Source organism: Lagopus leucura, unplaced genomic scaffold, assembly GCF_019238085.1.
Source record: "Lagopus leucura isolate 7727_CA_CO unplaced genomic scaffold, USGS_WTPT01 Super-Scaffold_73, whole genome shotgun sequence".
NCBI lineage: Eukaryota > Metazoa > Chordata > Aves > Galliformes > Phasianidae > Lagopus > Lagopus leucura.
In genome coordinates, this window is record NW_024962252.1 from 99053962 (window position 1) to 99071001 (window position 17040).

General features: G+C 52.5%; 2 protein-coding genes across 6 annotated transcripts in view; one reads left to right on the forward strand and one right to left on the reverse strand.

Annotated features, from left to right (window-relative positions):
- The first annotated feature begins 275 nt into the window (after nucleotides 1-275).
- INSM1 (INSM transcriptional repressor 1) lies at nucleotides 276-1539 on the forward strand. Its single transcript, XM_042895077.1, is given in 2 exon segments — nucleotides 276-319; nucleotides 321-1539. Coding segments are annotated over 2 exon segments (1263 nt in total).
- Nucleotides 1540-6566: 5027 nt separating this feature from the next.
- RALGAPA2 (Ral GTPase activating protein catalytic subunit alpha 2) overlaps nucleotides 6567-17040 on the reverse strand; it is a 120184-nt gene continuing 109710 nt past the window's right edge. For 3 of the 5 annotated variants that reach the window (XM_042895277.1, XM_042895276.1, XM_042895280.1), the window contains one exon: nucleotides 6567-6812. In XM_042895277.1, the coding sequence (XP_042751211.1) occupies nucleotides 6664-6812 (149 nt within the window). In that variant the 3' untranslated portion in view covers nucleotides 6567-6663. The other 2 variants (XM_042895281.1, XM_042895279.1) reach the window with 2 other exon arrangements.

Sequence of the window (17040 nt, forward strand, 5' to 3'; positions counted from 1 at the left end):
GGGCACCGGCGGCGGGGGAGCGGGCGCGGCGCTAACAGGTGGCGGCCCGGTCTCCCGCTCGGCGACGCCCGCGGCCCGGCGGGCACGGCCCTGCGCCTTCGGAGCCGCGAGCGGGGAAAGAAAGAGCGCGGCCGGCGCTCGGAGCGGCCCCGCGTGCACAAAGGGCCACGCGTGCCGGGGGCGGGCCGGGCGTGTGCCGGCCGCGGGGCTCAGGTGCCGCCGCCCCGCCCGCCGCCGCCGCTGATTGGCCGCGCCCGCCGCCGCCGGGCCGAACAATGGCCCCGGCCCTCTTAAAGGCGGCGGCGGCGGCGGGCTGGAGGAGGAGGGAGCGCCGCTCGCCGCCGCCGGGCGCGGACCGCCCGCCCGAAGATGCCCCGCGGTTTCCTGGTGAAGCGCAGCCGGCGGCCCACGCCCGTGTCCTACCGGGTGCGCGCCCCTCCGCCCACCGCTCCGCCGCCGCCTCCCCCTCCTGCCCCGCCGCCGCCGCCGCCTCCTCCTCCCGTGCCCTTCGGGACGCCCGATGGCCCCGTGCAAGCGCTGCGCAGCCCCACGCGGCCCGTCAGCCGCGACGCGCTGCTGGAGCGCGGTTTCAGCCTGGGCTCGCCCGTCTCGGCCGAGTCGTTCCCCGCGCCCGCCGTGCCCAGCAGCATGGACCCGCTGCTGCTCGGCCCCGCCGAGCTCAAGCTCTGGGCCGCCCGGCCGCCCCCCAACCCCAGCGGCGGCGGCGGCGGCGGCGCTCCGGCCTCCAAGCGTCCCGCCGAGCCCGGCCGGCAGAAGGCCGCGGCCGGCAAGAAGGCGAAGGCGATCCGCAAGCTGACCTTCGAGGACGAAGTGACCACGTCCCCGGTGCTGGGGCTGCGCATCAAGGAGGGCCCGGTGGAGGCGCCGGCGCGGCGCGGGGGCTGCGCGCGGCCGCTGGGCGAGTTCATCTGCCAGCTCTGCAAGGAGGAGTACGGCGATCCCTTCGCGCTGGCGCAGCACCGCTGCTCGCGCATCGTCCGCGTGGAGTACCGCTGCCCCGAGTGCGACAAGGTGTTCTCCTGCCCCGCCAACCTCGCCTCGCACCGCCGCTGGCACAAACCGCGGCCCCCCGCCAAGAGCGGCCCCGAGGCGGCGGAGCCCCCCAAGGAGGCGGCGGCGACGGCGGCGGAGCGGGACACGCCGAGCCCCGGCGGCGCTTCGGAGGCGGGCTCCGAGGAGGGGCTGTTCGAGTGCCCGCGCTGCGCCCGCCGGTTCCGGCGGCAGGCCTACCTAAGGAAACACCTGCTGGGCCACCCCGCCGCGCCCGGCCCGGCGCCCGAACCCGCGGCGGAGCCCGCCGAGCCCCGGCCGTGCCCGGTGTGCGGGGAGAGCTTCCCCAGCAAGAGCAGCCAGGAGCGGCACCTGCGGCTGCTGCACGCCGCGCAGCTCTTCCCCTGCAAGTACTGCCCCGCCACCTTCTACAGCTCGCCCGGCCTCACGCGGCACATCAACAAGTGCCACCCGTCCGAGAACAGGCAGGTGGTGCTGCTGCAGGTGCCGCTGCGGCCGCACTGCTGAGCCGCGGACTGCGCCCTGCGTCGCCCCCGTCCCTCCCCGGCCGCTCGGGTTGCGCTCGAGGACGAAGGAGAGGCGAGGCTTCGGTCGGCGCAGCGCCGGCGCCTTCGCTCCGCTCCGGGACGCGTAGAACTGCCTTAAGTCGTGCCGTGCCCGCGCCGCGCCGTCTGTATGTGTTGGGTCGAGTCCTCGCGTTATTATTTATTCCTTATTTATTTATATTAATGATGAAGATGGATATTATTTGATCGCAGATGCTCTAACGCGCTTTTTTATTCCCTCCCCACGTCCCCCGGCCCCACCATCTCACTGTGATCTCTTTTTTTTTTTTTTTTTTTTTCTTTTTTCTTTTTTTCTATAAAGGTTTTAACTTTTATACCTGGAAATAAACCACGTGACCTTAACCCGTCCGCCCGCGCCGCCGACAGCTCTCACTCCTAGATGCAATCTCTTTTTCTACACACATTATTTTCGTACCTGTTAGCTATTTATAGAGTGCTTCGATAGGACTGTTTCGACTGTATAATTATTTACTATTCAAATAAAAGTATTTTCCAATTCATGCCTGCCTTCTGCCTGCCCGCTGCGCGCTCGGCTGCCTTTGATATGGAGCGATGGAGGGTGGGAGAAGGAAGGAACGCGGGGCTGCTCGGCTTGGAGGTGCCTGAGGCTGTTGTGTTCTACGGTGTGGGACAGGGGATGCCCTCACTGAGCTTTGCTGTGGCTGCTGGGGAGAGTAGAGTGTGTGTGCAGCAGCTGTGCGGGAGAAAAAGAGAGTTGCCGTCGCTGCTTTTTGGTTTGGGTTTCCTTGTAAGGTTGGGCTAAAAAGTACCAAAAAGCATGAAAGCAGCGGGCTGCTGTGCTGTGCTTCCTAGGAAACCAAGCTCGTCCTGCCGGGGCTGACGTCAGGTCTGGGCGAAGCTGTCATAGCTGATGATCTGCAGAGGAGAACGTGGCCCGGCAGCACCCAAAATGCAGGTGGCAGGATGGGGCTGGTGAGTTTTGCTTTGCTCTGGGGCTGCCTGCTGTGTGCTGCTTCCCTTGGGCAGCTACGATCCTGGAGCTCCTCAAAGAGAAGGAGCTGAGCCTGTGCTGAAACCCTGCTGGGCACTGAGGCCCATCGGTGAGGCCTGAAAGGCCACCCATCTTGGGGCAGCATCCAACCAAAATAGCTGCTTCCTATTGCTGCTGGCTTCCCAATAGCCAAGAGTGAGATAAAATCGGATCAACTGCCATGGTTGGTAGGGGAACATCGGGGTAAAGCTCAGTTGCCGTGCTGGATGCAGGGGGATGTGATGGTAGGGGCTGGTGCTTGGGGAGCAGCACGGAGAGGAGCAATTGTAGGGTTTGGGGAAGCAAGTTTCTGCCACAGATCCCCCCCAGAACCGGGGTTCACCCCTTGTGAGCCCCACGCGATGTGGCCCCGCAGCCCCAGGGAGCACCAGGTGTTTCCTTCCCGGTGCCATCTCTTCACCACCCGGCAGCCAGGAGCGGCCGGCGCTGTGCAAACAAAGCCTCCTGTCAGCTAACAAATCAATCTGCTGAGGGCTCCCAGCTCAGCTGGAGAGAACAGGTTTGGGTGCATGAGAAAATGCTGATCCCACCTGAAAGGCAATTTCCCATTTCTGAGGCAGTGGGAGCGCAGGTATGGAGGCTGTGCTGCATGCACGGCCCGATCTGTTGGCCTGTTTTGCAGAATGCTGGGTCTGGCCCCCGTCGGAGCGCACAAAGAGCTGAACACATGGTCTGAAATGGACTGTTTGCAAACTGAAAAGAAGCGGGGAGGTTAATTACGGGAACCTTCAGGGTGCTGAGAAATGCAGCTCCGACACCATCGCCGGGCGATGCGCTGCGCAGTTCTCCCCGCGGTGCCATCGGCACAGGCGGCTGGTGGGGGAACAGCTGAGATTCTCTGCTGTGCCGCTGCTCAGCGTTTCTTTTAGCAGGGCTGGGACCAGCAGCCGTTCCCACAGCCATCGGCTGGGAGGGCTCACTGGGAGCAGCACCGGGCACAGCGGTTGCTGAAAGGAGGGAGGCGGGAAGCAGGAAATCATCCAGAAATGGGCCCGCAGAACTTTGCCTTCAGATTTCCTTTCCTTCCCATCAACCTGCTGAAAAACTGTCGCTGATTCTAAATGAGTGGAAAAGCAGTCGGACATTGCTGCTGGTGTGCCAGCATCCTGCAGTGCTGGGCAATGCATGGCCCCGTGCACGGGGAGTTGTGATGTGGGAGCAGGCATCACGGCACGAGACTGAGCGCCACAGCTTGGGACCGGGTGTTGCAACGTAGGTCCAGGTTAGGGTTATGGGTGAGGTTTAGGATCGGGACTCAGGGTTCCAACCCCTGCTGTGGCCATGGTTGCCACCCACTAGATCAGGTTGCTTATCGTATATCCTGTTACATGGTGCACTCAATATTATACAGCATGCATATACCATTAATGATATTGTCGTGTGTAACTGATGCATATCGTGACACAGCTGATGTGCTCTGTGACATCCCATAGGCTGTCCCTGCCGGCGGTGGCAGCGTGACGCTGGGTGCAGCAGCGGGGCGATGCCATGCTCCCAGCTGATGGACACGGCAAGGTGTGCAAACGGGGATTGAAGTGAGAACTTCAGAAAAAGAGAGATCTCAAAGCAGCTTTTCCCACTGCCAAATAATCCCGTATCATTCCCGCTGGCATAAGCGGGTGTTAATGCCTAAGCACCCCTGACATAATTATGACTGAGCACACAAACCCCCTTCATTTTCTTAAGCGATGTCTCCGCAGAGCAGGAAATCGCCGCTAGAAAGGTTTTGTTTCTAATGCCCATGCAAATTCCCAGCAATGAGGCATTACACGGTTTAGGAAGGGCAGCCTTGTCATCACGCATCTCCTGCAATGAATGCTATAGAAGGAATGTCTTCTGGGGCTTGGTAATGCTCTGTAATTACTATTAGTGAGAGCTTCCAAGCCCCTTCCGAAGAAGCCAGCGATGGTGCTGTCACTGATGCCGAGCTCCCTTCCGACCATTCTGTGATCCTATGAGAAACAAAACCTCTCCTTTAGGTGGTGACAGAAACAGACAAACACATTTCTGTGATCAATTTTTATTCACTAGAAGAGAATCCTCTGAGTTAGCTGTCCCTAAGCCGTACAGAAGTAACGTTCAGTAGCAGCTCTGCAGGTCTCAGCCCAGCAGAGCCCTCCCCGTTCTCCCCCAGTTGCCCTGGCTGGGATGGCAGCTCCAGCATCACAATGCACCATCACAGTGTGGCTTCACTCTGCTCAAGGCACCCGGGGGAACGGAGCAGCTCCGTGTCTGACTGCACAGTATGCAACCAATGCTGAATTTTCACAAGTCGATGTTGTTTTGACATCGGGAAAATATTATTAATCCTCCCCTGAAAGAGGGATGAGTATTGCTCCAAAGAGAAACGGCTCATTTTACTCAGAACGCCTTTGAAATGATTTCAGACCACTGGGTAACTAAAGAACAAGACAGCCTGGCGTGTTCCGCTGCGAAAAACGAAATAAATTAAAATACACAGTTTATTTTCCAACTTCCCCTCCCCGATCGGTAGGGAACAAAAGCAAAGGGTGAGGCAGGCAGGCGGAGCGGCACTCCAAGCGCTCGGCACGCGGAGCTCTGTGCCTGCAGCAGCGCTGCGCTCACCCCAACCCCAGCCGTGCGCCTCGTCAGCTGACTGCTGCGTGGAGCCCCATGGCAGGGCTGCCACCATCAGTGCCCAGAGTGCTTGTCTGCATCCACCCGGCAGCAGCATGGAGTGGTGGCACGACAGCAGTCCTTCGTGTGAACGTGTAGGAAGTGCAAAAGCAGACGGCACAGCGGGGCGTTTTATTCAGTTCCCATCACTTCGATACATCACATGGAGTTCAGAGGTGTGCGCTTCAAGGCTAAGTGGCGTTTCAGAAAGAAAAACAACACCCCAAAAACACAAAAACTGAACAACAGTTGAACAAAAAAGCAACGGGAGTGAGACCTGAGGAGGACGAGGAAGGCTGGAGGTATCTGATGCAACACCCAGGAACTGGGCAGACACACCAGTGTCCACAACATCCAAAACCCGAAGCTAGAGCAGGAGCTGTGAGTTTTCACCCTGGAAACCTGTGACACGTGCAGAGTGAAGTACATTTCCCGTCCGAAAGATTTGCTTACTACACAAAGTGCCATCAGGACGTTACATTTCCTTGGGAGCCTTCAGATGGGTTTGTATTCTAGCTCATCAGAGATGCTTCCCCTTGCCGATTATTGCCCCAGTGTTGTGAAAAGGCAAAGTGGTGTCGTGGGGAGCGCGCCGTCCTGCGGTGAGTCACACCCCGGTGAGAAGCAGTCAGGCAGATGTGCAGCATTTCATCTTCTGAAAGAAACGTGGCTGGGTGTTTCTCCACATGTGGACAGCAGTTCACACTGCACAGCCACTGCAAGCGTTACTGTGGAGGATGAAACAGCCCTGGGGGCAGGGCTGAGGAAGAGGACTCCTTTCCAAACCACATGTGGAGCCAGGGGACGGCTCACCCTGCACTGGGGCAGCAGCACGGAGAGCAGCCCAGCTCGTGCACTGCCACAGCATCCTTGGTGTGTGGACGGATGCTCCACAATAGGTGGTGATGGATGACCCTGAACAAGATAGCACGGGTAAACGGAGCGATTTCAGAGCAGGTGCCGCCATTCTATGAAATTGGCAGCAGCCTCCTGAATTTCAGATAAATGGGCCTCTCTGATTATCACTAATTCTTTGCTCCGTGCACAACAACTGCCACGGATGGCTGCTGAAAACAGGACGGGAGCAGAGGTGGAACAGATGCTGAGCAGCACCCCATCACTCGTCCATGCTGCGGAGGAGGACATCCGGCACGTGCCTCATCATTACAAAGCTCAGTTCTGCTTTGTCACAACCCCCCGGCCCACAATTCGTTGGACGGAATGACTGAAATCAGTGCTCTGAGACGACGTGAGGCAATGGGCATCAGCGCTGCTCCGTGCCCTCGTGCGATGAGGTGGGGGGAAAAGTGCTTGCTGCCCATCCCCTCCAACAAGCGCCCATCCCGAGCGGGGGGTCCTTCAGGCGAGGAGCAGAGCCTGGTGCGTGGCGAGGGGTTCCCTGGAGGGTGCAGGGTGTCAGCTGGGAGCCTTGCTGAGCGCGCTGGCAGAGCGGCGGAGCCTCCCGCAGGCTTTGCTGCCGGCGCTGCGCGGCGCTGAGGTCAGCTCTGCTGGCTCTGCTCCTGCGGGGACGGCGAGGTCGGCGCTGGTGCTGGCGGTGAGGCAGCCTGGAAGAGACAGCGGGCAGGGGAAGGCGGGCTGAGGACAGGGACAAGCAGTGCGTGTCCGCATCCCAACAGCCGCTCTGCAGATACAGAACCTCGGGTCTTTCTGACTACTGCAAGTGGACCCCCATCAGGAACCGTGCTCACGGGCTTCCTTCTCCAGCACCTCCCCAGAGGCGGTTATGGCTGCAGGTCGGGACTAATGGCTTGTCAGAATGAGAACAGCTGAGGGGACAGCTATTAACTGTAGGGCAGTGAATAAAGCTGGAGTGTGTGCAGCTCCTGCCTGGCTGTGGTGCAGACGCGCACGGGGAATACCGACGCATGCTGCAACACAGCGCTGCTCTTGCTGCTGGGGTTTCCACCCATCCCAAGGCATTTCTCGGTGTCAGTGTTATTTCATTAGCTCCCCTGGGCTGCAGTATTTTTAAATCTTGTTGTAACTAAGTCTCTGTGTGTTTTTTTCCTGGAGGGGGAGGTACAGTGCTGTGCCCCGGTGCTTGCAAGCCTGGAGCAGTGCTCGGAGCCCAACCTAATGGCTGTGGCCGAGCACCTCTGCGCTCCGATGGCCGTGTGCTGCAGCACAAACCTACTTCCAGCTCAGCAGTGGGCTGTGCCTCCTGGCTGCCTGCTCCCAGCTGGGCTTTCTGGCTGTGTTGTCCCCAGTACAGTGGGACAACCTGCATGAATCTTGGGACTGCTCAGAGCTTGGAAATTCAACAATGTTTGTCCAGCACAGGCTGAGCCTCATTTTGCTTCCTTACTAAAAGGATTAAATCTTGGGGCCCTGCTCTATGTAACTGTGGGTATTTTGGTGAACAGGCACTGAACCCTGCAAGGCTGAGGTCCAAAGCCCACTCTGCTCCTTTGAAATCCCATAGCTGGTTTACAACCTGGCGTCGGCATTTCAAATGGAACCTTTCAGTCCCAGATTTATATTTCAAGACAACTGACTGAAAGGGAAATACCGCATTAAAAAGGAAAAAAAAAAGGTGAAAAACATGACTTAATGTGCAAAGGCATTCTCTGTGAAAAATGTGGAGCTGTCAGTTCAGGATTCAAAAGAAAACCTGCGGTGTTGTTCACAGCGCGGGGAGGAGGGGGTGCGAGGGAGGTGTCACACTTTACATTCCTGCAGTCAAGCGGCATGGCAGATGGTCAAAATAATACAGTTTCCCCCAAAAGGACGAGCTGCAGCAATATTCATGCATGCTCCCCACAATGCCTCGCTGAGAGTGAAAGGCTGCAGGCAGGATGTGGGTCAGGAGCTCCCGTCCCCACGTCCCACAGCCCCACGTCCATCCTGCAGCCCCGCAGCCCCGCACATTCCTGCAGTCCCAGCCTTCCCCCAGCGAGTCCTGAGCTGCGCGTGCGGCCCCTGGCTGTGATTGATAGGGAGACAGCAGCTGCAGAGTGAGCGAGAGTTAGCCACAAAAGATAAAGGCTTTCATACAAATATTATAATTCCACTTGCAAGCCGTCTGGCACAAACTCTAATTGCTTCGCCTCCTCGCAGGGGAAGCCTGCAAGTTTGTTCGGAGGGCGAGGTGCTGCTAAGGGCCTTTTTGGAGGATTCACCCTTTTATTTTTTGGCCCTTCTGAGGCTGTGCTTGCTCCAGAGGGTACACAGGCAGTATGGAATTAGGAGTTGTAAGAAGCAACAAGCAGCTTTGATGGCTGTTAGCTAAGATGGATTTCCTTTTGGCTCGCAGGTGGGTCACCGGAGGGCTTGAGCCCTTCCAAATTCACAACTCAAGCAAGCAGGGGAGTCTCAAAGCACGAGGAGCCAGGTGAGATGTGCAGCTCAGCCTTAGTGAGAGGCAGGGACAAAGCCCAAACCCAAGGGCAGAGCACCAGGAGGAGGAGGAGGAGGTGGAAGAGAAGGAGGAGAGCGTTAGCGATGGAGCGCGACGCATGGCCTGCGGGAAGCACGGCTCTTACCTGCGGCAATTAGCGTAACGAGACCGTTACACACTCTAATCTAAAGGGAGAGAACACAAAATGGTATCAATACAGGAGCAGCATACCCACGGTGCACATGGGGCCAGGAGCCGACTGGGGGGACATGGGGACAGAGGGTGACTGAGGTGTGCTGCTGGTCAGGGGTGGGGAGGAAATGGTGCCCAAAGTGAGTCCTCTTCAGCTTCTGCCAAATGTGCAGATGTGGCAGCCCGGGCATTCAGCCTCCTCTCATTTCAACAACACTGCTAGCAGATAAAATCTGAAATCGGGTAAGATTGGAGGCTTCTTGGAGGGCTGAACTGCTGTTACACTGTGGCCAGGTTAAAAAATCACAGCGTGAACAACATACATACCACTGGGCCATACAAGTGAAAAGTAACTTCTATGTACAAACCCATCCCCTGCACACACACACCGTGCCCACAAATGGGTGATGGATCCCTCTGCAAAGAGAGAATACCACCAGACAGTGTTTCTCTTTCATGAGAATACGCTGCCAACAGACACACAGCTCACATCCTGCAAAATGCAGAGGGTCTGAGCTGCCACGGGAGCAGCAGTGGTGTGGAGTTCCCCTCCCTGCAGCCTGGGTGACAGCATGTGAGAAGGAGGGAAGGAGTGCACTATGTGGGGTGGATTTCCCCCTTGTGTCTTGCTGACAGGCACCTCTGGGGAGAAACAGTACTTGTGAGGGCTTTGCAGAAGCCCCCAACATTAGGTCAGGTTGGTCCAACAGGAAATTTCACTGGGAATCTTTTGATTCTCTGCTATCAAGCAGCAGCCATGGCCAGGAGAGCATTTCACCCAAACGAAGGAAGATGCTTCAGTATGTGTGGGCTGCGGAGGTGTGGAACATGTTTTGTTAGAGCACACAAGAAGCCATTTACAAGTGGCCAAACAGGGAACGGTCCAATCCATACGTGGACATCTGCAACTGGAGACGATGGGAGGCAGGATCTCAGCATCCCAGCATCCTCCATGACATCTTGATTTCAGCCCTGCCTCCTTTGCTCCATGTCAGGCAGCATGCTCGTGTTGCTGGAACTCAACGCCTGGCACATGCCATGCTTGCTGTAAGCAGTATCACGGCACAGCTATTTGCTTTCAGATGTTTATTTCCAAATATTCAGCTCTAAAAATATTCCCTAAAATGATGCACAAGTGTTAGTGAGAACTCAGAGAGACTTTTATTCTGCCCAGCAGGCAGAACTGCCTCAACATCCTACAGATCTTCAGGCAAAATGCAAAGACAAGGAATGAAAAAAACAGCAAAGCCCAACCTGGCCAGAAAGAGTTGCCACTCAACCAGCTTCCAAAATAACCCCACTGTGTGCCTGGCTGCATGCTCAGAGTCACCCTACTGGGTTCTCTTTTGCCTCTGTCAAAAATGTGTTTTCTGACCACGTTTGGAATATTCCTGTTGTTTTAAAGTGGGAAACTTAAAGCTCCGCACTGAGCAAAAAGCATTAAAAAACAGATCTTTTTTTGTTGTATTCTCGTGTGTTTTCTGCAAGAATTTTGTGCCTATAAAAGCCCAGAGACAAAAGGGAAGCATGTGTTGAGTGAGGAGAGGACAAACTGAGGGTTAAGTACTGTATAGGAATGTGAGTAAGGACAGGACGAGATATGGGTTAAGCACTGTATAGGAATGTGAGTAAGGAGAGGACAAGATAAGGGTTAACTATGGTATAGGAATGCAGGTAAGCAGGATGTGAGGCCAAATAAGAAAAGAACATCATGAAACTCAATTGTAAACTTGAAGAAACATTACACAAGGAATGTTCAGGATGGGATTGGTTCTGTTGAAGACAATGAGCCTTCATCCCCTGACCACCAGAAGGAGACCCCACTGCCCACAGTGCACGTGCAGGATTGATTCAGCTGGCATTGTGTGCATGTGGTGTGAGTGAGACGTGGCTGAGACACGGAGTGAAAGAGGAGTCCTGAGCTGTGGTTCCGTGCTCCCACCAGGGAAACGGCCGGGGATGGACGAAGCAACAAGTTGTTCTTTGTGTCATCTGTCCATCCATACGTGTTTTTGTGTTTGTATGAAGCTTATAGATCGGGATAGCGATGGGAGTTTATTAATTGGGAAGAGGGGCCTGAGGAAAGGTGTGCATTCCACCTGGAAAATGAGTGTTGCCCCATTTATATTATATGCCGTCCAGTGTGTGAAGAAATGTATCGGGGTTGGTGGTGTCGTTCGTGTCCAGAAATTTTAGAGTGGGAAATTTTAGAGTATGAAGAGTTACTTGTGGAAACCTTAGGGCAACAACGAACCAGTGAGACAACATTATGGGAGGCTCACAGGGAAAGGAAATACCTAAAAGAACATCCCTCAGATGTGTTCTGGTACACTGGTGAAATACTGCAGGGGGTCCTGGGGGCACTCTAAGCAAGAAAACTGATAAAATATTGTATTCAGTGGTGGTTATTGTATAAATTGGATGATGGGGAAAAGTGGCCCCTGAACGGGACACTGAAGTACAATACCATTCTGCAACTGATGCTATTTTTAAGGTAAATGGGATGAGGCAGCATACGCTGGTATGTTCTTTACCCTCAGGAATCATCCTGAGTGGCAAAGAGAATGTGGGATGGGGGCACCACGAGATCCTCTAGTGTTAGCATTAGAAAAGGATCGGCGGGCAGCAGGAAGCGGAGGGATAAAACGCCATTGCTCTGCATGCAGTATAGGACAACAGTGCACTAGACTAACTGAAGTTAAGACTTCTGCTCATTTACTGGACCATTATCAGGCAACAGGGCAGGGAGTCCTACCACTGGACAAAGGGAGCCCTCCAAAAGGGAAGACTCTTCCCCCAAAACCCTCCCGGACTCCCCTATAGCCACTGGAACTAGGAGGCAACAAAGTGTTCTTTTAGGCCCCCTGAGGGAGGCGGTGGGACCGGATGGGACACATATCTTACTAAAGGTCCCATTGTCTTCTTTTGATCTGGAAACCTGGAAACAGGTGGCTAAGGAATTCCAAGTGACCCGGTGGGAGTAACACGGCATTTCCAGTATTTGATTAGGCAGCACAATCCCAACTGGAGTGATATCCAGCTATTACCAGACTCCATGACGGAGATGGAAAAGTGTCTAATTTTGAGAACAGCCCAGAATCTGGCTGAGGATAATTTGCGGGGTGGAAACGTGGATATAAAACATCATTTCCATCATTGGGACCCAGGTAGAGGAGCAGAACGACATCTTTTAGAAGCCTACTGAGGATGGGTGGTAAAAGGAATGGAAAGGGCTATTCCTAAAGCAACCAATTGGTCTGCCTTATAAGGCAGGGTCCAAAAGAAACCTCCTCAGAATTCCTGGACCAAGGCCCTTACCTTTGTCCAGAATAGTACAACACGTGAGCACGTTACTGGGGGTTGATTGGCAATTACATACACCTTATCGACCTCAGTCAAGCGGACAAGCAGAGAAAATGAATCATTTGTTAAGATTACAGATGGTGAAGCTTGGCCAGGAGGCAGGAATACCCTGGCCCCAAGCTCTGCCTTTGGCTTTATTAAGGATTCAAACAAAACCTGAACCAAGGAAGGACTAAGTCCATTTGAGATCCTTTATGGGAGACCTCATCCGGTACAAAAAGGAGCTTCTGCACAAACAGGGGAGGAACTTTTGAGCAGATATGTAATTAAGTTGTGAAAGCAATTAAAGGATATTGAGCAGGTGGTGTTTAATAGCAGGGCATGAGGCCTGGATGGTCCGGTACATAACGTATTGCCTGGAGGTTATGTGTATGTCCAATCCCTCTCAGATTCTCCTCTAGAACCAAGGTGGGAAGGACCTTATGAAACACTCCTAACCACGCACAGGGCAGCCCAGGTGGAAGGACCGATACCGTGGATACACTACACCTGCCTGAAGAAGACTGTCCGACCGCAATGGACTGTGAGGGAGAAAGGACCCTCCCACTAACAATTAAGAAAAATGTATAAACTATGCGTTGTAATTAACCTTATAAGATTTGCTTTAGCCTGGGAAGATAATAGCTACCTAAATGTTACTTGGGCAGTAGCCCAAAATTTTAACCTAACAAATTGTTGGATGCGTACGGTCCTCCCCAGAGGGGAGGGGTGCCAGTCTACGAGTTAGAAGTGTTTAATTGGACAATTCCAAATTGGGTGGAACATGGGGAATGTAAGTATGGAATGGAGGATTAATTACAAAAGGGCCCGAGGTTCGATCTGTTGATTATTAGTTCTTCTAAGTCTATCTTTGTGGACAGGGAAAATGATAGCGAAATTAGTGTGAAAGTTGGGTGGTGAAACTTAACAGGTACAGGATGCAGTTGGGAATATGGGAATTCGGGGACAGTATCAGGACTCAACAAGACTACAAGGTGGAAGCAGGGCATAGGGCGTGATTCTAGAGCAAGTGAAAATTCATCATGGCCTACAGATAAGAATGTATTTGGGATTGTGGGAATGGGAACATCTTCTACCCAACAAGAGGGTAGGTCTAATCCATGCAGATTACCTTACGGATGCTGGTGGTTATGTGGGGATGGGCAGGCACGAAAGGCACTGCCTGCAAATTGGATGGGAACATGCACTGCAGGATACATGGTACCTCAGACCACGGTGCATGAGGAAATACCACAGGGACGCTTGAGAACCCCCTGGAGACGGGTGAGAAGAGTACTAAATCCCTTGGTGGAAAAACCTACCGGTTTCCACAGCTTTGTGAGATGGCTCATCCCATCTCTTGGAGTAAGTGAGCTGGAGAAAGCGATCGTTCATATTTCAGCCACTCTAGAGATAATACAGAGAATGCTCACGTGGATGCAACCAACGCATTACAAGTTGAGATTTCAATGCTTAGTTAGGTTGTATTACAAAATAGAATGGCGTTGGATCTCCTAACAGCCAAAGAGGGATGGGTTTGTGTGATAACTAATCAGAGCTGTTGTGCTCACGTAGGCAAGACTCAAAGGATAGAGACTGATCTACAGGCAATATGGGAACACACTAAATTACTGCATCAGGTAACGATGGATGATACCTCATTCGGATTCACAGAATTGTGGGAAAACTTAGCAGCGGGTTACCTAATTTTGAATGGCTAAAGCAACTCTCTGTGGCTTATATTATTATAATCATCTTGCCCATTTTAATGTGTACTGCAATGAGATGTGTACTATGAATATGCAAAACTTCTGGGGATAGTTATGAGGAATGGAAAAAGCACAAGCTAAGGCAGAAAGTAGGAAGTGGAAGTCATTTCAAAACTTCCCTTTTCCTGAATGGAGTAATCTAGCAAAAGAAATTGCTAGGTTCAAGAAAAAGAGGGGATTGAGTTAGGAGAGGACAAACTGAGGGTTAACCATTGTATGTATAGGAATGTGAAAAAGGAGAGGACAAGGTAAGGGTTAAGCATTGTACAGGAATGTAAGGACAGGACAAGATAAGAGTTAACTACTGTATAGGAATGTGAGTAAAGACAGGACAAGAGTTAACTATGGTATAGGAATGCAGGTAAGCAGGATGTGAGGCCAGATAAAAAAAGAACATCACGAAACTCAATTGTAAACTTGAAGAAACATTACACAAGGAACGGGTCAGGATGGGATTACTTCTGTTGAAGACAATGAGCCTTCATCCCCTGACCACCAGAAGGAGACCCCACTGCCCACGGCGCACGTGCAAGAGGGAGGGACCATATGCTGATGGGCTCTCAGAAATGTAATGAATACGGATACGAATTCTGGGAAAATCATTGATTATGTAGGTCAGCCTATATCTGAACCAAGCTTTTGCCTACGTTGGGCAAGATAGGCGGAATATCCCCCTTGCACCCGGTGCCTGCGCAGCACTGATTAAAACATACCTGCTTCATAATCAAGCTTTGGGTTGTGGAGTCTGATTCCACGAGTCAGAATGAAAAAAACAGCAAAGCCCAATCTGGTCAGAAAGAGTCACCACTCAACCAGCTTCCAAAATAACCCCACTGTGTGCCTGGCTGCATGCTCAGAGTCACCCTACTGGGTTCTCTTTTGCCTCTGTCAAAAATGTGTTTTCTGACCACGTTTGGAATATTCCTGTTGTTTTAAAGTGGGAAACTTAAAGCTCCGCACTGAGCAAAAAGCATTAAAAAACAAATCTTTTTTTGTTGTATCCTCGTGTGTTTTCTGCAAGAATTCTGTGCCTATAAAAGCCCAGAGACAAAAGGGAAGCATGTGTCACTTTCTCAACAAAAAGGCTGCAAAATCTCAGTTTTATGTAAATAAGCACACGCTGCTCCCAGGGCTTTAAAACCGGGGAATGCTGAAAACGTCTATAGTTCCTCAACTCAAGTGTTGCTCCTGGGCAATGCTATAATATTCATTAAAGAACCCATTTATCAACAGATACCACATGTCAGAGTTTTCCAGCACGGCTTCCTGACACTGCTCTGAAAATGATGCTTAAAAGACAAAACCTGAAATGGAAAGCGATAATCCGGGATTCTTTTGCCTGCTGTTTGGCCCCACAATAGTGATTAGCAACTAAAAAAGTAAAGATTTACACTATATCCTTTCTGATAACGTCGAGCGTTATGCTTTATTTTCCAAATCATTAGCATGCACAAGAATGACCTCATGGTGAACAGATGCACTTGGATATGGCAGTGATTAGATCAGTCCTCTCAGCAGTCAAGTGTGCCCATTTCAATTAACCCTTTGAAGCACCAACTGCAAGCCCACGGTGCTGAAAAGCAGGGCTGGAGGTTCTCTCCAAAGCAGAAATCTGCCCCTGTTTGAGGGTTTCTCTGGTCAAAGGGCTATTTCTTCTCCCTTCCAGAAGGTCCACCTATTTCCATTTTCTGAGAGTTAACACAGTTCTGGATCCCGGTCTCGAATGAACAAAGCCACTGCTTTTTAGCCACCAGAGGTAATTGAAGTTGGAACGTTTTGTATCTGTTTGCACCTGTTCAGTTTTTATTCCTTTTTAAAGCATACACAAGCATTTCGTTGAATAATTGTTTCCCTTTTTTTTTTTGGCTGAGGGAGCAAGAACAGAAAAAGATAGCAGCTTAAAAACCCATCCTTTAAAAGGAGAGAAATCTGCAGAGGGAAAGGATAAGAATAATTCAGTAGTGTTGGATTACTGAGGATTTCCTGGGCTGCCTCTCATACCCAGCCTAATTAAAATACAGCATGTAATGTACCAGTTTAACAACAAAGGACGGTATTCTCATCTTTTGTTCCTAATCTGCACATCCCCTAAATGAGTTCAGGGACGCCCGTTCTGCCCACCAGCCTGCATGTGCAGCGTGTAAGAAGGACTGGGCTATCTGTGATACGTAGAGGGACTTTAAGGCTCTGTTCCTGAAAACAGCAAGGGAGCTATTTTCGTGCGTACAGCCAAGCACCTGCAGGATTATGTGTGATATGGGAGGCTAAGCAAAGGCGTGTTTTAAGAAGCCCGCGTCCCGTCTGAACCTTGGGGAGGCATCCCTGGAGACAGCCTCAGGAAACAGAAAAACAGCTCAGCCAAGGAACACTGCAAAAACACGGCTTATTAGCAGCCACATATTCAGTTCATAGAATCGCTTTGGTTTCCTTCTTGTACCGCATTGACTGCTTAAACCAATCTTAATTTTAATAAACGTGTACTTGCTGACCCTTTTTATCACGCAGGAGTGCAGGCAGTGATGGCAGGATTAGAAAGAAGTGGCACTCAGAATGAGATCAGAGAAGAAATAACCTTAAAATTGACCCAAAAAGTTTAAAAGCTAGGCAGGGCTGGCAGTTTCAGCTGGGAGAAAGAGAGCAAACTCTGCCCTGTGCCAGCACCATACATGCACTTCTCCACCAGCCACTTCTTCCCTCTTCCCTCACTTCACTTGCACACCAATTCCCCTCGGCCATCCCATCAGCACATTGCTTTGCAGCCCTGTCTGATCACTGACGGGGTGAAGAGTTGGCTGCAAATGTATCCAGACTTCACCTGGGTTGCTTCTGGATTTCAAAGGAAAGATACTGTGGATTAAGGAAAGATCAAAGCACGCCTCGTCCTCTCTAGACAGTGTCAGCCTTGTGCGTGGAGCTCGGAGTGGGAAACAAAGCAGAAATACTCCGTATTACGGGGTGCTGCTGGGCTCTGTTCTTGGTGTTTCCCAGCTCTGAGAGCACCAGGGCCACACTGAGAGTCAGCAGGCTACAGGTTACCCTGCCTCTGGATGCTGGTGGTACGTTTGTTAGCACCCACCAAGGAAAACACGCCCGGCTGGGTGTCCTGCCATGGGGTGCCCCTGCTGCCTCCAG